At 43.0% G+C, this 22,193-nt stretch overlaps 1 protein-coding gene across 4 annotated transcripts in view; it reads right to left on the bottom strand.

The window, feature by feature from the left end:
* Positions 1–22,193, bottom strand: part of ARL6 (ARF like GTPase 6) — a 42,904-nt gene that overhangs the window by 2,709 nt on the left and 18,002 nt on the right. For all 4 annotated transcript variants that reach the window (XM_084843403.1, XM_084843402.1, XM_084843401.1 and 1 more), the window contains exons 4-7: positions 13,689–13,757; positions 9,886–9,980; positions 8,111–8,240; positions 3,467–3,522 (exon numbers count right to left, since the gene is read on the bottom strand). In XM_084843403.1, coding sequence (XP_084699529.1) covers positions 3,467–3,522; positions 8,111–8,240; positions 9,886–9,980; positions 13,689–13,757 — 350 coding nt within the window. The remainder of the gene's footprint in view (positions 1–3,466; positions 3,523–8,110; positions 8,241–9,885; positions 9,981–13,688; positions 13,758–22,193) is intronic.

Here is a 22,193-nt window from a genome sequence, read left to right as displayed (position 1 = left end):
TTCAGTGTATAACAGAAAACTTAGAAAATGTCCAATAATTTCAAGATTGAGGCAAAAAAATCCCAACTTCAAGTATAACCTGATGGGAACTGAGCTAGAGGTGGCCAACCAAGAAAGATATCTTGGGTTGTGGTGGACACCTCGATGAAAATGTCAACCCAGTGTGCAGCTGCTGTAAAAAAGGCAAACTCCATGTTAGGTTTAATTAGAAAAGAAATTGAGAATAAAACTGCCAATATCATACTGCCTTTATATAAATCTATGGTGCGACCACACTTAGAATACTGTGTACAGTTCTGGTCACCACATCTAAAAAAACGATATTATAGAGCTGGAAAAAGTGTAGAAAAGGGCAACTAAAATGATCAAGACACTGAAGCATCTTGCCTATGAAGGAAGGTTACAACAGCTGGGATTGTTTAGCTTGGAAAAAAGGATTGTTAGTGGAGACATGATAGAGGTGCACAAAAGTAAGCACGGTGTGGAGAATGTGGATAGGGAGACATTTTTCTCCCTCTCTCATAATACGAGAACCCAGGGTCATCCCATGAAGCTGATTAGTGGAAGATTCAGGACAAATAAAATGAAGTACTTCTGCACAGAGCACATACTTAAACTATGGAATTTGCTACCACAGGATGTAGTGATGGCCACCAATTTGGATGGCATTAAAAGGGGGTTCGAAAAATTCCTGGAGAGGGCTATCAACGGCCCAATGTATGTAAAAGGACACATGCTTGATCTGGTTTTCTCGACTGAGCAGGAGGATGGTGATCTGAAAGTGGAGGAATTAACATCTGTCCCTTTGTCATGGCCAGATCACTTCCTGCTGAGGTTTAGACTCTTGGCAGCCTTCCCACTCTGCAAGGGTGGGGGACCTATTAAAATGGTCTGCCTGTGGAGGCTAATGGATTCCGATGGATTCCAGAGGGCTCTGGGGGATTTTCCTGCTGGTATGGCTGGTGCTCCTGTCAAAGCCCAGGTCGCTCTGTGGAATGCAGAGATGACTCGGGCGGTTGGCACGATCGCACCCAAGCGTTCTCTCCCTCTGAGCAAAGCTTGGCCAACTCCTTGGTATACACCAGAGCTGAGGGCAATGAAGCAAGACGGGAGATGGCTAGAACGCAGGTGAAGGAAACTCGAGCTGAGTCTGACCAAACACAGGTAAGAGCTCACTATTGAGCCTACTCTGTGGTGGTGAGGGTGGCAAAGAGACAGTTCTTTTCCACCAGCATTGCATCTTCTCAGTGTCGTCTGGCGGAGCTTTTCTGAGTGGTTTATGGCTTGTTACATTCTGGGCCAGGGAGAGAGAACGTGGAACCCTCAGTTGCACACTGTGACGAGTTTGCACGGCACTTTGAAGATAAAGTCGCTCAGATTCGCCATGAGTTGGACACCACGATTAATGCAGTTCCATTGGTAGAGGCATTCAGAGCACCATCTGGTCCAGTTCTATTGGATAAGCTTCAGTTATTGAGGCCTCAGGATGTGGACAAGGTGCTTGGCCAAGTCCGAACGACCACTTGTGTGCTTGACCCTTGCCCTTCATGGCTTATTAATCAAATAAGGAAGGACGTTCGGCTGGGTCTAGGAGGTTGTAAATTCCTCCTTGAGAGAGGGAGTGGTGCTGGCTGCTTTAAAAGAGGCGGTAATCAGACCACTCCTGAAAAAGCCTAACCTGGACCCGGAGGATGTTAACAATTATAGGCCAACGGCCAATATCCCCTTCTTGGGCAAGGTGCTTGAGCAGGTGGTTGCAGGACAGCTCCAGGCAGTCTTGAATGAGACGGATTATCTAGATCCATTTTCAATCGGGCTTCAAGCCTGGTTTTGGAATGGAAACTGCCTTGGTCGCCCTGTGGGATAACCTCTGCCGGGAGAGGGACAGGGGGAGTGCGACCCTGTTGATTCTCTGGGACCTCTCAGTGGCTTTCGATACCATCGACCATGGTATCCTTCTGGATAGGTTGTCTGGGTTGGGAGTTGGAGGTACTGTACTGCAGTGGTTCCACTCCTACTTAGATGGCCGACTCCAGAAGGTGGTGCTGGGGGATTATTGCTCTGTGCCATGGCAATTATGCCATAGGGTTCCACAGGGCTCTATTTTATCCCCCATGCTGTTTAACATCTACATGAAACTGCTGGGGGAGGTTATCCAGAGGTGTGGGCTGAGGTGCCATCAATATGTGGATGACACCCAGCTCAAACCCAGGTGAAGCAGTGGCTATTCTGAATCAGGGCCTGGGCACGGTAATGGACTGGATGAGGGCCAATAAACTGAAACTCAATCCAGACAAGACGGGCGTACTGTTAGTGGGTGGTTCATCTGCCCGGCTAGGTATTCAACCTGTTCTGGAGAGGGTTGCACTCCCCCTAAAGGATCATGTTCGTAGTTTGGGGGTGCTCTTGAACCCAGAACTGTCACTTGAGGCACTGGTGAACTCAGTGGCATGGAGCACTTTTTATCAGCTTAGGCAGCAACTCAGCTGTGAAATGAGCTCCCTAGTGAGGTTTGCCTGGCACCTACATTGTATTCATTTTTGGTGCCAAGTGAAGACCTTTTTATTTCCCAGGCATTTTAGCTCTTTAGACTTTTAGCTTTACTGTTTTAAATCTGTATTTTAAATCAGTGCACTGCTGCTAGGTTTTATTCTGGTTGTATTGTTTACTGTGGTTTTAATGTTTTATATATTTTGTATTGTTTTATTGTGTACTCTTTGGTTTTGATTTTTGTGAACCGCCCAGACAGCTTCAGCTGTTGGGCGGTATAGAAATGAACTGAATAAATATTAGTCCTGATGGCTATGGGCTACCTCCAGTATCAGAGGCAGTATGCCTATGTACACCACCTGCTGGGGAACATGGGCAGGAGAGTGCTGTTGCACTTGTGGGTTCCCAGTCGACAGCTCGTTAGCCACTATGTGAACAGAATGCTGGATTAGATGGACCCTTGGTCTGATCCAGCATGGCTCCTATGTTCTTATATAAGAATTCTCTGGCCTACTCTACATAGAATTTTCCATATTTACTCACCTTCAGCTCAGCTTTTAAAAAAATCTTTGATATTATATGAAAGAACTCATAGGGAAGACTGAAGCATACTAAGATTACTACTGAGAGCATGAATAAGTGAATCATATATTCCATACCATAAGCATTGTTCTCAGACCACAAGCACTATTTCTAAATATGTATCCTGTCTTCATTACTGTATATATTTGCCTGTATATCTGCTTAATTTAAAATGGGAGTTTTAAAGGGATATATCTTCGCTTGAAGATAAAGCATAAGGAATAATGGTCCAAATAACTGAGTTCATTAAGAATACTTACTGTGTAATTTGATCTGAGAGCAGAAATAGGTAGGGAAAAAGCAAAATGAAATGGTGGAAAAGATTTTAAAATAAAAACAAATTGTTAATGGAAAAGGGAAGCAAGCAACTAAGGCAACATATGATGAAACATACCTTGAAGCCAGTCTACACCTTCTTGCAATCCTTCTCCTTTAAGAGCATCACTAGGACTACAGCGAACAGAGAAGTTACTTTAACAGCATATAAAAACCATCGACAAAAGTGAATATATTTTCAACAATTAGTCAAGTTTAAATCATACACATGGATCACAATATTCAAAGTTTCTTGTTAGTACGCTAAGATCAGAACTAGATGATATGAGACATGTGGAGCTGCTGCCAAAAACAGCAACCCTGTGTCTCCTTTATTGCTTTTACCAGTAACTGTAGTAAAACAAAATGAGACAAAATATTATTATCATGTTCAGTTTCTCCCCATCCCATAAGGGACAGTCAAGGACGTAAAGTGCAGCAGGGAAATTTGGGAATGTCCAGTTCTGGCATCAGAAGAATCTCCAAAAAGAGTTATAAAAGAACTGGGAAGATGCCCACTAAATGGTGGGAACATACAACAAAACTGGGCTATAAAGAAAGGCCATACTTGTAAAGAAGTAGCTATACCAAATCCAACTTCTATTCCTCTTTCTATGCTGATGTTACCTTTCCTTTTTTCTCCTTTGACCCATGCTGTTCCCCACCTCTGTCTCAGACTCATCTGCCTCTTCTTTAAGCCACCTCTTTTTTCCTGCTCTTGTCCTAAGCTTCAACTGATCCTGCTCTGATTTTCTGTGCTTCCCCGACATCTCCTTTTCTAGGCCACAACTTTTGCCCAATAAGTTTCATGTTTGCCACAAGTTTTGCCCAGTAAGTTTCATGTTTGCCTTGTGGGCATAATATTCTTATTTGCCAATATGTTTTTAAATTCAGCTCTTGGGTATCAGTGTGGCTGAGCAAGTGGTACAGAACCAACCTTAGGCCTGAGCTTAGTGACCTGTTGGTTCAGTTGACTTGTTTGTTAGTGCTTTGACTCAGAATTATGCTGATGATAGGTATGAGATGAAGGATATATATTGTTTATAAAACGCACTGAAGCTCTAATGCCCAACCATTTTTCTTGTGACATCCTCTCCTGTGATTCCTAAGTGAACAGGCGTTTGGGTGGATTTCTTAGAGGTGATGGATCTGAGAGAGCAATCCAAGCCTGTTGTGTCCCCCCGCCCCCATTTGAGCTTTCTGACAGAACCTTGTACACGTGCACCAACAAAGTAGTTCAAGACAAGGTGCTTCAACATATGTGCGTATGCTCAGATATGTGGAACGTCATATAGGCTCTCTTCTAGGGCAGGTGCTTAACAGGAATGAGATTTTTACCTTGTCTACCTCTTCCCTCTGACTAAATGAGAACGTCTAATCCTTTTAGTTAATGAGAAGACACTAAGCACCAGTAACAGGTTCAGCAGCCACAAAGAAGATAAAGGGTCTATCACTAAATATGTCGGGTGGGGTGGGAGGGACCAATGTCTGTTGTTCAACTTGCACAAGCCTCACAGGACTTGAACTGTTGCACACTTACCAACTTGAAGAAATAACTTTCTATTGTTGAAAGGATCGCTAATAATTAGGGATGGCGGAGAATTTCTCCCCGAATCTTCAGGAGGCTGAGCGCCAACGCGTTCGGCCCCCCGAAATCGGCGGTGAAATTCTCCGCCACCCCCCCAGGATGGGACTTACCGTAGCCGAATGTCCCCCCCGGCGGCAGGTCCCGGCGGCGGTTCGGCGGGGGTGGCAGCCGGTCTTTTGACCGGCCGCCGCCATTATTTTATTTATTTATTTATTAAATTTATTAATCGCCCATCTGACTGGTCACCCAGCCACTCTGGGCGATGTACAACCCACCATAAAACAATTTAAAACAATAAAATTTTACCATAATTTTTTTTTTTTAAATACCCTAGCCCACCCCAAATGCCTGCCTGAACAACCATGTTTTTAATGCACGACGGAAGCTCATTAAAGAGGGGGCATGACGGAGTTCCCTAGGGAGGGAGTTCCACAGAGTGGGGGCCACCACAGAGAAGGCCCTCTCCCTCGTCCCCACCAGTCTAGCTGTCCTGGCTGATGGGACAGAGAGAAGGCCATCCGAGGCTGATCTTGTTAAGCGGCCTGTCTGGTGTTGCTGGAGGCGCTCCTTAAGATAGGCTGCGCCGGAACCATATAGGGTTTTAAAGGTCAAAACCAACACCTTGAATTTGGCCCGGAAAACAACTGGTAACCAGTGCAACTCCTTCAGCACTGGAGTGATGTGATCTCGCCGGCGGCTGCCTTTAATCAGGCGAGCCGCCGCGTTCTGTACCAGCTGCAGTTTCCGAACCGTCTTCAAGGGTAACCCCACGTAGAGCGCATTACAGTAGTCCAAACGAGAGGAGACCAGGGCATGTACTACCGATGGGAGCAGATGGTCGGGAAGGAAGGGGCGCAGCCGCCGTATCAGATGGAGTTGATACAGCGCTGTCCGGCTCACAGCTGACACCTGAGCCTCCATGGACAGCTGGGAGTCCAAAATGACCCCCAGGCTGCAGACCTGGTCTTTCAAGGGTAGCCGTACCCCATTCAACACCATTACAGCTGAAGTAAAAACAACAACAACCCCGTGATAGGTTACGTAACAATTAACGTAGCCTATCACGGCTGACTTTGCAGATCTAGCCGTGGTAGGCTGCGTAAATCATTACGCAGCCTATCACGTTTTTTTTTTTTTTTTTACTTTCGTAGTTCGCGGCCGGGGAGACGGGGCGCTTCTCCCCGGCCTGAATTTCGGCCGGGTGAGGCGGGGCGCCTCCCCCCCAGCCTGAATTTCGGCCAGGTGAGGCGGGGTGCCTCCCCCCCCGGCCTGAACTTCGGGGGGAGAACCGAAGTGCCTCCCCCCCACCGTGAAGCAAGCTGCGAGACCAGGTAAGTGACGTTCGTACATCCCTATTAATAATGCATGTGAAATGCTTCGAACACTTACAAAGATCTATATAAATGCTAAATATCTGTATTATTTCTGGCCTATAAGTCCTATTTATTTGCACCATATGAATCACCTGCTATGGTTTCTGCATACTAGTAATATGGAGTAAAATGGTTCCAGGGATTTTTTTCCCCAGTGCTTTATTTTTCCATGGATTTTTTTTCCATTTCATAAGTTCATTAGTAACGATGAATGGATGCCAACTGCAAATACAGTATTAGGCAAGTTTGGCAGTTTCAAACTTGTAATTAATGCTTTTAGGTGATTATCCCTAGCGAGTATGTATGTCACTGAAATACATATATGTCTCAGTGTGAAATGGAATCAACAAGTAGTGACAGTGAAACTAAAGGCACTCCAATAACCTCAGTGAAAGAGGGTTGAATTCTGTTGAAATAGATGAGTGGTTGTCAGCATATCATGCAGTTATTTGGGTTGCCAAAATTTATTAGTGTGCCAACAATTTTCAGTACCTTTGGTTTGTTTCTCCTTAAATGTAAACAATGTAAGGGAAGCACATGCTATTGTCTTTACATTTGTTCAAGTATCCCAATAAAAAATTCTACATAATATATAATATTTAAATCACATTAACTGTGCTTTAATTTCCTACCCCTCTCAAATATTTCAGGTCAAATACTTGTGGTGTGTTGGGACAAAAAATAAGTTGGAGTACTTTTTTTTGCTATGTTATTTACTAAATACAAGTAAAATAACACACCTAATTATATCTCTCTAGGGCAGAGGTGGACAACTTACGGCTCTCCAGTTATTTTAATGTACATGGCTCCCATCAGCTCTGGCCAACATAGCCAAAGGTGAGGTATGATGGGAACTGTGCCCCTCCAAATGTGTTGACCTACAAGTTGCAGATTTCAAATGACAGATTTCAAAACCTACAGCTTCCAAGAATAGAATATATTAGGACGCAACCCTATCAGGTCAAAACCCACTAGACAGAAGCCTCAAATCTCAAAGGCTGTTGCATATGCCCTGCCAGCATGGCAGGAGGAGCGACGGATGTGATTTCCACCTCTTCGTCCTCCTTTTTAAATTCTTCCCTTAGATGAGCCTTTAAGCGCACCTAGAGGAGCCACATTGGTGGGTGCAGGGTTGGGGCTAGACAGCACATAAGATTTCTCATATTCAGGCCTCCCCTTGCCCCTTTCCTCCCCACCAGAATGCCCTCTTTTTGACCCCTACATGGTCCTCCAAGGCCACTTTTGCAATCTCAGAAAGCAGATGCTGTAGTTCTTTCCAGGGTGGTTGGGTGGGGGCGTAGGGAGGGATCGGACTGTATAGTCCCCTCCCAAAGTCATAGCAGTGTCTATGGCTTTGGGAGGGGGAATATAAGAAATCTTATGGTCCCTGGGGTGCTCTCCAGGAACCATAAGATTGCTGTGTTATTGTGCTAAGAGAGGTATGATTTTTCATGTACACAGCAATTGAGCTGGGCTTTTTAAATACAGCTATCGTTTTTGAAATCTCATACAAAAAGCTACCATCATTCCACTGTCTTGCAAAAACACGTGAAACTGCCTACAGTTTGCTTTTGGCATTAGTTTTGCACAGATTACCACAGCATTTCCTCAACAGAGTATACTTCATTCTTATGATTACATGCTATCATCAGTTATCCAACATATTCTTATTTGAAAATCAAATTAGTTAATACTACAGAAATTAGTAATTTTAAAAAATCCAAACCAATGTAAATACAAAATGAATGTAATAGAACTTTACCAGATATGCCATGGCTTATCTTTGATGTTCTCCAAGGTCAATAAGTGAGAGACTTTTACAGATGACACAGCACCCCTTAGGTCCATCTTATTTGCAAAAAACAAAATTGGTATTCGTCGATGCTTAAGATCTAGGAGTAACATAATATTTTATTAACCCTGTCGCAAAGTATAGGAAACAAATTTGGAGAAGGAAAAGGGATACAGACATTGCTCACCTGTCATTGTCATCTGTTATATCCTACTAAGCTGCACACTCCTGGGCCATGGAGCCTTAGGTGCATGTTTCAGTAGAGTTCTCGAAGTAACCCTCCCCAATTTCATACATAAGTCTAAGGCTGAAGATGCAAACTGTTTATAATGGAAGCAAAATCCCCTATGCACCATCATATCCATTGTGTTCAAAGGCCTTGTTAAGCAACACTTCTTTCAAAGTTAACCACAGGAACTACAGGAGATAATGCAGGGACTCAAAGTCTATTGACACATTTATATGCAATCTGAGTAAAATAAGATACATGAACAGATCAAAATAAACTAGTTACAGAGGAGATTTGGCAATTGCTAAAAGCAGGGTTTAAAATAAAAGAGAGTGAGAGATGCTAAGCCTGCCTGGGAACCATGCCACTTATCCGCATAGTCCCTTTTCCTGAGTTCTCAATGTGTGGGTAGCTACCATTGCTCAGTGGTGAGGGAAAAGTGCATGAATAGAGACACTTATTATTATGACTATTACATCACATAATCCAAGACTCAGTCCTGGTACCAAAAACAGATTCTGGGGCTGAGCCCTGGCATAAATTAAATCAGAGTTAAAAGATTCAATACATCTAAGGGCCAATTCCAATCTGAACTCTGCAGTGTGGGTGCTGCAGTGTGGCTTCTTCCCACTCTATTTCAGCAACATAAGGACCTGAAGATAAAGCGAACGGGGCTACCAACATGATAACTCCCCATGCCAGCATTATCCCACTTATGGGAAGGGATGGAAATGGGACAGAAATAGCCATAGCATGACCAGTGTTCCAGAATGTCTGCAAAGGCTTTGCAGGAAGAGGTCTATGTGAGCAGACTTTCCCCCTGCAATAATGCATAGCCAAGGAGCCATGCAAGTTTGGAAGTCATGCTAGAGATGTGGCCCTGCCTCCCCTTTCTCTGTGTGAATGGAGTTACAGTGTTTGCCTTGTTCGTGTGGCAAAATCTTTTGTTGAACTGCCCACAAGCTGCTCCACAGGTCATTTAGAAGACTTCTAACGAATGCCCTTTTCTGGTCAGAATCCATGTCAAAATTTCCAAGGCAAAATCATCACTATTTTTGCTACAAAAAAATTATGGTTTTCAATAGACTGGGGTGTTGTTGTTGGGGGGTAGTGATTCTTGATTGTAAGGGTCAAAAGTCATAGTGTAAGTAGCAATTACAACAAGAATTATCTCTTGCTATATTTGAGCCTACTGATTATTCAAAGTCATTCAGTCAAGGTTTCCACAATTTTCACTGATTTCAATGCAAGTTCAATTAATTTCTGAGTTTTTAAATGTATGCCTAAATTATCTCTTGAATTAAATCAGTTTTATAGTAGTATTCCAATTAACAGCAAAAATATATTGGCACTGATATATGAAATCTTTATTCTACTTTCTACCTACTGGGGTTATGGGCAGAGGAAAGCAAATGAAAATGTCTATATAAATACAGAATTACCAAAAAGATAGTTGTTTTATGCTGAAGGCAGGCAATAGGAATAGGACTGAATGAATGATAAAGGGTGTTCTCACCTGGATGATTCATGAGAGTGTCAAGCTCTTCTTTGGCCACAACCATTCTTAGTTTGTCACTGCTATCAATGACAAAAATAATGGCCTGGCAATCTCTGTACAATAAATATAGAAAGCAGAGAAGCAAATTACAGACTCTAAACCCTTGAGTAACTGAATCCTACTCCAATGTGTCCTGTGTTATTGTTCTAACTAGAAGCTAGACTCTTAAGAAATAGTTCTTATTTACTTACCCTGGAACTCAGGCTATTTTCAAAATAGGCATAGTGTTTTCCCAAATATATGAACATATTCTTTCTAACATAATAGTCAATAATCTATATTGTTTCCAAACAGAGCTCTCCAGGAGATCTGGCCAACCAAATATTCAAGATCCGAAACAGTATTTCCTACCCTCCCTCTCAAGTTTCTTATGTACAATCAGCTTTTTCAGGTGGCTCTGAACTATCTTCAAACAATAACAGAACAGGCGCCCACTTCTGATGGAGTCAGTGCATTTCTTGCACTCCATTAACCAACCAATTAATTCTACAATTGTAAGACAAATGTAAAAAGCTGCAAAACTATTAAGTTAGGGAAAGCTTTGCTGAAATTGCTTGAGTACAATAGATAATGATAGTACATCTTGGACAACATAGCTTACAAAATAATAAAGTTATTGGCTTGGATCTAAAATTGCATGAGTGCAACTCTGCTTGCACAATGGAGTTTTTCTACCCCTTTGCCCCACTGCAGCCTCTTGCGCCCCAAAGCCACAGCAGAAAAGTGGAGGACATTTTAGGAAAGATGTGGGATATTGTGCAGGGGGCTGCAACGGGAGGGGAAATTGGTCAAAATCGGGCAGGGGCACTTTGTGCAAGCAGGGCTCTGCTTACACAACTCTGCATCCAAGCTTTTATATCCTAAAAAGAGACAAAAATGTGAACATCTTTCAAATTTCAAAAATCAGCTGTCTGCATCAGATGTTAACTATAATTTTAAAACAAAACAACTTTATAAGGTGTAGATGAAAGGCACATGGCAAGAAATACTGTCACCACTTTTGAAGCACTTCAAAAGTGGCTGTCATTTGTCCTCAGTTGAGTATAAGACTTAAGGATGCTTGTGTATGTCAAAGTGGGCAGGCTTTATTCATTCATCCTCCATAGCAAAGTATCTTCAACCACAGCAAGACTGTCCGATGTATATTTTTTAGGAATGAAATTATCTTTCTCCCAAGTTGTAATATAAGGGTTCTCTTCAAAAGAACCAATATGGAACAAAATATCACACACTTAGACCGTAACCCCTTAGCACTTTATCCAACCATTGTTTGAATTGGGATAATGATTTAAGTTTGATGTAACATTCAATTGCTAATTTATAAATAAATTAGGAAAGGGGGGCAAAGTTCACTCCCACAAATCTGATCATAATATTTCATATAACCATTCAAGCAGAAAAAGTCTTGAATGTCAGATCAAAATTATCCCACAGAGCCCACAGGTGCTCATACATAACTTATCTCTTGACATAAGAAGCTAATGTCCCGCAGCTTAATTTGGCCTTTAATTTATTCCAGACATGCATTATGCAACTACAATTTCATTAGACCAGCTATTTTAGATATAAAGATATTTTAAAGGGTTTGATCATTGCTGTTCCAATTTGAATCAACTCCTTTTTTGCCCATATTTAATTCAAACAGACAATCCTACCAAATGAACAGAATAGTAACAAAAAATTAAATCTATAAGTTCTACTCCATCATCACTCCTTGTATACTGTAATTGCTGTCAATTTCTTATTTCTTGCAGCAAAATTATTGAATCGTTTTTCCCACTAACATAAAATAACCAAACTTATATTTATTGGTACAGTGAGGATATGAAAAAAAATATTATAGGAAAAACAAACATTTTTTAAAAAGCAATCTCCCCAAATGAGGAGATCTTAAACCTGGTCCACAAATGCAAATCTTTGGAAAGCCACTTAACCAGTGGCTTATTTAATTTGAACGATTGCTTTAATTACAAAGTGAATCAGATACAAAGGTATCCTATTAGAAACCATTATGGAGCAGAAGTATTAGACTGCCATGCAGTGGAGAGGACCCATACTCCTCTGAAGGGTCAGAGCCTCTCAGGTGGGGAGGTTTATCCAGATCTTTACACAGGTGCATTTCCATAGAAAAGGTTAGGCCAAAGTATCTGACCAAAGAGCAAGAAAAGATCTTAAGTCAATACTCAAGCTGAACCAATTCAAAAGACAGTATTGGCAAATTAAAGTATGTGGGGAGAGAGAGCAGCAGGTAGCAGGGCTCAGGAAACAGGGAAAGGGACCAAAGCAGGAACAGGCTGGGGTAAAGCAAGGAGTGGAATCTGTGAACTGCATGCAGCAGATACTGACCAGGTTCTGCTGACATGCTGCGACTTGTCTGCAGGCGCCATGCTGCATATGTAACCCCCACTTGAGGTTGTCATGTCACGTGAACCCGGCAAGCATGGGTTATGCAAGGGTTAAGCAACCCTCACATAACTGTGAAACAGACCATGGGTTATACAAGGGTTGTTTACCCTTGCATAACCCATGCTCGCTGGGTTCACAGGGCACGAAAACCCCTGAGCACGGTTTGCTTACAGAAAATGGTGGCCACAGATGTCCTGCATGTGCCGCAGCCCCACAGTGGGCTGCTATGTTATGTGAACAGCCACACTTAGATGCAGTGTCCACACACAGGGGAAGTAGTGGAACAAGGCCACAAAGCTACTTGTACCCCAAAAGGTCTATAGTTTATAGCAGAATTACTGAAACTAATGGAGCAGAGCTCCATCCCAGCTTCAGAATCGTCACTTCAGGTCCACCAGCAACTTCTAATGTCAGTGATCTTATAATGGATATTTCCCTCTGTTCAAATATGCAGAAGTTTATCATACAAAACTGTTGCTCAGATGAAGGAAGCAGTACAGCAGCCCACTTATCTGTGGGGCCAGGCACACAACTGATTTGGCCAAGCCCAGGCAAGTAAATAATAAAAACTAATCCAGAAATTCTAAACAGTGTCATTTTAAATCAGCTTTAATTTATGGGAAAGGAACCAGAATACAAGTCTCATTAACTTAACTGGAAAAAAAAGGTAATCCTCCAATAGTTGTGTTGGAAGTGCCAGTATCTTATAAAATTTTACCTTATCTCATTCTATAAAACAAGAAGGAAACAGCCCTCTTCATGTTCTAGACCATTTCCAAATGCAATGAGTTTTAAGACAGCAGTGTTCTCCATCTTTTTATAAAATTTTGAAACCACAATGGTCTAAAATGGCACCTTTGACTGATACATTAATAATTTGCACCTGCCTGGACCCTAAGATCATCTTTAGGGGTCCTTCTCTGCCCCTGCCAAAGCAAGCGTGGTGGGTGGCTACCAGGAAGAGAGCCTTTTCTGCTGTGGTACCCCGGCTGTGGAACAAGCTCCCTAGGGAGGTTCACCTGGCACCTATGTTGTACTCCTTTCCACTCCCCTCTGCCCCTGAAGCATGCATGGCTATTACAAAGATTTAATGACTCCATACAGGAACAGTTACTTTCACATTATAAACACTGGATAACTCCAAAATAATTACTTAGAAATATTCCTTAGCCTTTCTTCTTGTTTGAGGCCTAGGAAAGTTATAATAGTCAAATAGCATCATCACAATCATTTTACTTTGTAACTGCTCTAACCAAGTCATCTTCATGCATTTCATACAGACAGTATCAGAGGCTTTTACTTCCTGAAATGTTCAAATATTGCAAACATCAGTCTTACAATAAAATACTACTTACTTGTAGTAGTGTTCCCAGAGGTTTCTGTATCTACCTTGACCCGACATATCAAACACAGTGAATGACAAACTATAAAGGAACAGTAAAAAATAAAATTAAAACTGAAACACATTTAAGACTGCAATCCTATATACAGTTACAATGTCCACTGAGCACAATAACACCTGCACCTATGTACTAGACTGCATATCTCATGAAATGTTTGATAGCATACCAGTTAATTTGAGTTATATTTTAAAGTGGTTCTGCAATCCTATTCATGCTTACTAGTGAGTAAACCCCACTGAACACAGCAGGACTTTTGAATAAGCATGCATAGGATTGCACTATAAAAATCAAAACCAGCTACTTGACAAATAATATTTATAACAAAACTGACTTTAGTCTTAATTTTCTGAAAGCATATTGACTAGGAAGTAAGTCCCAGTGAACTTAGTGGCCCAGTTTGGACGTCATGGTAAGCCATACGTTTAAAAAAAAAAAAAAAACATTTTGGCTTACCTTGAAAGAGCAAGTATGCTAGTGCTTACTACTCAACTGCTCATGCTTGGCTCCTCCTGCCAGCAGGACCAGTTCAACAAGACAGGGACTCTCCATTCATGGTTTGTTTAGCATGATGTCCAAACATGAAAACTCTGGCTTGTTGCTCTCCTAACAAGCCAGAGTCATCTGCCAAGGCTTGCCTTTGGCTGGTTTAGACATCATGCTAACCAGTCTTCTTCAACCTAGTGCCCTCTAGATGATTTAGACAATTCCCAGCATTTGTGACCATTGTCCATGCTGGCTGGGGCTTATAGGAGTTGAAGTCCAAGACTTCTGGCAGGCACCAGGTTGGGGAAAGCTGTGCTAAGCAAACCACAGACCGAGAGTCTCTGGCTTGTTTAGCTGCTCCTGTTGATGTCAGCTCATTTATAGTAACTCAGAATTCAGAAAAAATATGGCTTACCATTAAGCCCAAACATGTGCTTTTGGGTAAGGGTATCAGGACACGGCAATCAGTACACACTAATCATAGTACTCTCCCAAGTATTCCACTGCCTCTCCTTCTGTTCCTCCTGACAATTCCTCTAATGCCAGTATAACAGTTGATCCTCTTAGGCTGCAGTCCTATACCCACTTGCCTGAACATTTGAGAAGACATGTCTTCTTATCTTCTTTGCAGCCTCCAGTGATTTATCCCTAGCCAGAGATCTAAATTCTCTAACCCAAATTTTGCAATAGACATTGTGAAATATGCTATCTTCCCTTTATTTTATTTATTACTTTTTTGTTCCAGGAGGCCTTTGGGGATAGATAGCCTGGACCTGTGAGAATATGATGGATTGATACTATTGTTTATATTGTTGGCTTTTTAACATTCTAAAATTGTATACAATTTTAATATTACTGATGATTTAATTATATATTTAACTTTTGTATATTTCTATTTATATATTTTATCTTACAAGTTTTTAATGTTGTAAAGCCGCCTTGAGTCCAAGTATTGGGAAAAATGTGGGATATTATTATCAATAATAATAATTTACCATGAAGCCCAAACATTCTATACCACCCCATAGCCAAAGCTCTCTAGGCAGTTCACAACCTTCCCATACTTTGACCCAATGCAGAACTCTAGTTTAACTTTGCACAGTCCTTCCTGAACTACAGATTTTCAGGCTGAGGTCACTTTGAAGTTCACATAGCTGTAACAACAGCCCAGATCCAAAGAAATATATAATGAAGCGCTGAGCTTGCGTTTCTTGAAGAACACCCCTATGCTTTCAAAAGCATTTTTGGTATGGTATGGGGCGTGTTCAAAGGAAAAACTCCACAATGCAGCTTGGATCCTGGACAATATTTTCTGTTAAGTGATTTTAGAAAGACAGTCTACCACTTAATTTGATAACAACTAAAAAGGAATTAAATGGCAACAGTGACCTGCAAGGTATGTGCACTGTTTGTTTTCTTGCCTGAGAACAACATGGCCTACACCTGCAACAAGTGCAAGTTGATCATGCTGCTGGAAGAAAAAGTAAATGGATTGGAGCAGTGACTGTCGACCCTCCGGGGAATAAGAGAACACGAACAGTTCTTGGACAGAATGGGGGAAGCAGCGAAGTGAAGACTAGAAGCTTGAAGAGGAACAGCAAGATGAGGCAGAAGTGGGAAATGCTGAGGTGAAGAAAAATGGAGTAGAGGATAGTCCTTGGAAAAGGGTGACAGTTAGGAGAAGAAGAACTAGACGCCACTCTGCACCAGTGGAAGCAGTGGAGCTGTGGAACTGATTCCAGGTACTCGAAGATGAGATTGGAAGACAGCCTGCAGAGGAAGAATCACAGGGGAACCTGCATGAAAGCGAGCAAGAGGCTGAAGGTCAGTCAAACAGAGGCAATGAAACCCAGGTCTACAACAACAAGAAGAGTGGTAGTAGTGGGAGACTCCTTGCTGCGTGGGATCGAGACCCACGTATGTCGCGAAGACCTGTGGACTCGCCCGGGAATGTTGTCTCTCGGGAGGACGGATTAGAGATGTGACTGAAAGGTTGCCTGCACTCATAAAACCCACTGACAGGTATCCCTTTCTTCTCACCCACGTGGGAACAAATGATACAGCCAAACGGAGCTACGAAGAAATCACATCAGACTTTGAAGCTTTGGGAAGGAAACTCAGGAACTTTGGGGCCCAGATAGTTTTCTCATCCATCCTTCCAGTAGTTAGAAGAGATAGAAAGGGAACGAAAAATACTCCGGGTGAATGACTGGCTACGAAGGTGGTGCCGACAAGAGAGATTTGGATTCTGGGACCACGGGCTATACTTCCTGGAAGATGGGCTGTTGGCAAGGGACGGGTTGCACCTCACAAAGGCTGGGAAGAATGTGTTTGCCCACAGCATGAACTTCATTAGGACGGCTTTAAACTGAATCCTACGGGGAAAGGAGATGCAAAGTTGGGGGTAACAATGGACGTAGGCTCATGCACTGCAACGGAGAGAACAGCTCTAATAGTGCCGAATAATAGTCTTCAGACACATGTAGGAAGAAAGCCAGACCATGAAGCACATGGTCTTCGATGTCTATACTAACGCCCAGAGTATGGGAAACAAACAGAACGAACTTGAACTCTTAATACCGGAGGGAAATTATGACTTGATAGGTGTAACTGAAACTTGGTGGGATGACTCTCATGACTGGAAAACAGCAATTGAAGGATATAACTTGTTCAAAAAGAACAGGAGGAACAGAAAGGGAGGTGGGGTTGCACTGTATGTGAAAAATACATATCTCTGCACAGAAATACAGGAGGAGGAGCTTGGTAGCCCCATCGAGAGCATCTGGATCAAAATAAATGGAGCAAAGAATAAAAGGAACATGGTGGTCGGAGTCTACCACCCAATCAAGGAGAAGACAAGGATGAAACTTTTGAAAAGCAAATAGCCAATGTTTTAAAGAAGCGTGATGTAGTAGTAATGGGGGACTTCAATTTCCCCGATATTGGTTGGGAAACAAATTCTGCAAAGCATGGCCCCTCCAGGAAATTCCTGACTTGTGTGGCAGATCACTTCCTCCTACAGATGTAGAGGAAGGAACTAGAGGATCGGCTATCCTTGACTTGATCCTAACCAACAGAGAGGACTTAGTGGATAAAGTAGCAGTTACAGGAACTCTGGGGGAAAGCGACCATGTTGTACTTCAGTTCTTGGTTCTAAGGGAAGCAAAAGCCGAGTGTAGTCAAACGCGTACCCTGGATTTTAGGAAAGCTGATTTTAATAAACTCAGAACAATGATCAGTAAGGTCCCATGGCAAGCAACTCTAACGAGAAAAGGAGTCCAAGATGGGTGGGAGCGTTTCAAAAAGGAAATTCTCAAGGCACAATTACAAACAATTCCAACAAGAAGAAAAGCTGGAAGACAACAGAAGAAGCCAATGTGGCTTCACAAAAAGCTGAGAGATGACCTGAAAACAAAAAAGGACACATATAGGAAGTGGAAAGAAGGCCAAGCAACAAAGGAAGAGTACAGGCAGGTAGCACAGAATTGCAGGGATGAAGTCAGGAAGGCTAAAGCTGAGAACGAGCTGAGGTTAGCGAGGGATGCTAAAATCAACAAAACGGCTTTCTTCAGCTATGTGCATAGTAAAAGGCAGAGGATAGAAATGGTGGTTCAGCTATTAAATAAGGATGGCAAAATGATAACAGATCATTTCTTTGTCAGATGACAAGGAAAAGGCAGAAGTGCTCAATTCCTACTTTGGCTCTGTCTTCTCCCAAAAGAGGGTCTATGAGCCCCCGGCAAAGGCGAAGTACAAGCTGAAGGGGCAGGACTTGAGATAGATAGGCATATGGTCAAGGAACACCTAATTACTTTATATGAGTTCAAATCTCCAGGGCCAGATGAGCTGCATCCTAGAGTAATAAAGGAACTGGCAGAAGAACTCTCGCTGTCTATTCTCTTTGAGAAATCATGGAGGACAGGTGAAGTGCCAGATGACTGGAGGAGGGCTAATGTGGTCCCTATCTTCAAAAAAGGGTAAAAAGGAGGAACCTGGGAACTACAGAACAGTCAGTCTGACATCAATCCCTGGGAAAATTCTGGAGCAGATGATAAAGCAATCCATCTGGAAGCACCTTGAAAACAATGCAGTGATTACTCGAAGCCAACATGGATTTGTCAAGAACAAATCCTGCCAGACAAACCTGATCTCATTTTTTGATCAAGTAACCTCCCTTGTGGACCGTGGGAATGCTGTAGACATCATATACCTCGACTTCAGCAAAGCTTTTGACAAATTGCCCCATGATATCCTGATGAGCAAACTAGCTCAAAGTGGGCTAGATGAAACAACGATCTGGTGGATCCACAATTGGCTAAAGAATTGGACTCAAAGAGTGCTTATCAATGGGACCTTCTCAAACTGGGGCGAGGTAATGAGTGGGGTACCACAAGGCTCAGACCTGGGCCCAGTGCTCTTCACCATTTGTATTAATGACTTGGAGGAGGAGGTGCAGGGAACGCTCATCAAATTTGCAGATGACACCAAATTGGGCGGGATAGCTAATATTTTGGAAGACAGAAACAAAATTCAGAGTGATCTTGATAGACTGGAGTGCTGGGCAGAAAAACAACAGAATGACATTTAACAGGGATAAATGCCAAGTTCTGCACCTACGAAAAAGAAACCAAATGCACAGTTACAAGATGGGGGATACGTGGCTCAACAACACTACAAGCGAGAAGGATCTTGGAATTGTTGTCGATCACAAGCTAAATATGAGCCAACAATATGATGTGGCTGCAAGAAAGGCAAATGCTATTTTGGGCTGCGTTAATAGAAGCACAGCTTCCAAATCCCGGGAAGTACTAGTTCCCCTCTACTCAGCACTGGTTAGGCCTCATCTGGAGTACTGTGTCCAGTTCTGGGCACCACACTTTAAGGAGGATGCCGACAAACTGGAGAGGGTTCAGAGGAGGGCAACAAAGATGATCAGGGGACTGGAAACAAAGCCCTATGAAGAGAGACTGAAAGAACTGGGCATGTTTAGCCTTGAGAAGAGAAGACTGAGGGGAGATCTGATAGCGCTCTTCAAGTACTTGAAAGGTTGTCAGAGAGAGGAAGGCCAGGATCTCTTCTCGATCATCCCAGAGTGCAGGACACGGAATAATGGGCTCAAGTTACAGGAAGCCAGATTCCAGCTGAAGATCAGGAGAAATGTTCTGACTGTTAGAGCAATACGAAAATGGAACCAATTCCCTAGGGAGGTAGTGGGCTCTCCCACACTGGAGGCATTCAAGACGAGGCTGGACAGCCATCTGTCAGGGATGCTCTGACTTGGATTCCTGCATTGAGCAGGGGGTTGGACTCAATGGCCTTGTAGGCCCCTTCCGACCCTACTATTCTATGATTTCACTAGAGTAAAACAAGATTTGAGATCATTTCACTGAATTGAGGGGGTGTGGCCTGATACTCCCAGCAGCTGTGTGGGCAGGAAGTTTCAGTCCGTTTTCCGCCTCCTAGCTGAGCAGAGCAGAGGAAGCTGCTCCAGCTGGTCTAGGGACTATAGAAGCAAGCAAGCTCCCAGAGAGCAAGCGGTCAGGAGAACAAACAGGAGTTGGCCAGGGGAGGTCAAGGGGGAGGCCCCTAACATTTTTTATTTTATTTGTATAAAACATTTTTTTAGAAAAAATATTCTTCTTGTAACGCACACTTCCACATCAGTGTGACTCTGTTTTTAACATGAGTGAGCAGAGGACCAAGCACAGGCTACTCTAGAACAATCAGAAAGCTAGACACAAAAAAAGGGAAAAGAGACTATGGAAGGACAAGACTCTCCAGTGGTGGTGACCTGTAAGGTGTGTGCAGTGTTTGTTTTCTTGCCTGAGAACAACATGGCCTACACGTGCCACAAGTGCAAGCTGATCACGCTGCTGGAAGAAAAGGTAAGAGGACTAGAGTGGCGAGTGTTGACCCTCCAGGGAATAAGAGAACACGAAGAGTTCCTAGGCAGAATGGTGGAACTACAGCAGCAAAGTGAAGAACAAAAGCTTGAACAGCAACAGCAAGCTGTGGCAGAAGAGGAAAATGCTGAGGTGAGGAAAAATGGAGTAGAGTATACTCCTTGGAAAAGGGTGACAGTTAGGAACAGAAGAACTAGAAGCCACTCTGCACCAGTGGAGGCAGTGGAGCTATGGAACCATTGAGGATGAGACTGGAGGACAGCCTGCAGAGGAAGAATTTCAGGGGAACCTGCATGAGAGTGAGCAAGAGGCTGAAGGTCAGTCAAGCAGAGGCAATGAAACCAAGGCCTGCAACTGCAAGAAGAGAAGAGTAGTAGTAGTAGGAGACTCCTTGCTGCGTGGTATCGAAACCTAAGTATGTCGCAAAGACCCGTGGGACTTGCCAGGTATGCTGTCTCCTGGGAGGACGGATTAGAGAGATGACTGAAGGGTTGTCTGCACTCATAAAACCCACTGACAGGTATCCTTCTCATCCATGTGGGAACAAATGATACCGCCAAGAGGAGCTACGAAGAAATCACTTCAGACTTTGAAGTTTTGGGAAGGAAACTCAGGAATTTTTGGGCCCAGACAGCTTTCTCATCCATCCTTTCAGTAGTTAGAAGAGGGATAGAAAGGGAAAGAAAAGTACTCTGGGTGAATGACTGGCTATGAAGGTGGTGCTGACAAGAGAGATTTGGATTCTGGGACCATGGGCTATACTTCCTGGAAGATGGACTGTTGGCGAGGGATGGGTTGCACCTCAGAAAGGCTGGGAAGAATGTGTTTGGCCACAGCATGAAAAACTTCATCAGAAGGGCTTTAAACTGTATCCTACAGGGAAGGGAGATGTAAAGGGGGGGGTAACAATGGACGTAGGCTCATGCACTGCAACGGAGAGAACAGCTCTAATAGCACCCAATAATAGTCTTCAGACACATGTAGGAAGAAAGCCAGACCATGAAGCACATGGTCTTCGATGTCTATATACTAATGCCCAGAGTATGGGAAACAAACAGAACGAACTTGAACTCTTAATACCGGAGGGAAATTATGACTTGATAGGTATAACTGAGACTTGGTGGGATGACTCTCATGACTGGAATACAGCAATGGAAGGATATAACTTGTTCAAAAAGAACAGGAGGAACAGAAAGGGAGGTGGGGTTGCACTGTATGTGAAAAATACATATCTCTGCACAGAAATACAGGAGGATGAGCTTGGTAGCCCATCAAGACTATCTGGGTTAAAATAAATGGAGCAAAAGAATAAAAGGAACATGGTGGTCCGAGTGTACTACAATCAAGAAGAAGACAAGGATGAAACTTTTGAAAAGGAAATAGCCAATGTTTCAAGGAAGCATGATGTAGTAGTAATGGGGGACTTCAATTCCCCGATATTTGTTGGGAGACAAATTCTGCAAAACATGGCTCCTCCAAGAGATTCCTGACTTGTGTTTCAGGTAAATTCCTCCTACAGAAAGTAGAGGAAGGAACTAGAGGATTGGCTATCCCTGACTTGATCCTAACCAACAGAGATGACATAATGGGTAAAGTAACAGTTACAGGAACTCTGGGGGAGAGCGACCATGTTATACTTGAGTTCTGGGTCCTAAAGGAAGTAAAAGCCGAGTGTAGCCAAATGCGTACCCTGGATTTTACGAAAGCCAATGTTAATAGAATTTATCAGAACAATGGGAAGTAAGGTCCCATGGCAAGTGACTCTAACCAGAAAAGGAGTCCAAGCTGGGTGGGAGTTTTTAAAAAAGGAAATTCTCAAGGCACAACTACAAACAATTCCAACAACAACAGAAAGGCGGAAGACAACAGAAGAAGCTAATGTGGCTTCACAACAAGCTTAGAGATGACCGAAAAACAAAAAAGGACACATACAGGAAGTGGAAGGAAGGCCAAGCTACAAAGGAAAAGTACAGGCAGGTAGCACAGAATGCAGGGATGGCATCAGGAAGGCTAAAGCTGAGAAGGAGCTGAGGTTAGCGAGGGATGCTAAAAGCAACAAAAAGGCTTTCTT

The sequence above is a fragment of the Heloderma suspectum genome, chromosome 3 (genome assembly GCF_057233095.1).
Source record: "Heloderma suspectum isolate Gila_16-S chromosome 3, 16-S_ref, whole genome shotgun sequence".
Lineage (NCBI taxonomy): Eukaryota > Metazoa > Chordata > Lepidosauria > Squamata > Helodermatidae > Heloderma > Heloderma suspectum.
Note: the sequence above shows the minus strand (reverse complement) of the source record. Positions and strands in the feature narration are given on the sequence as shown.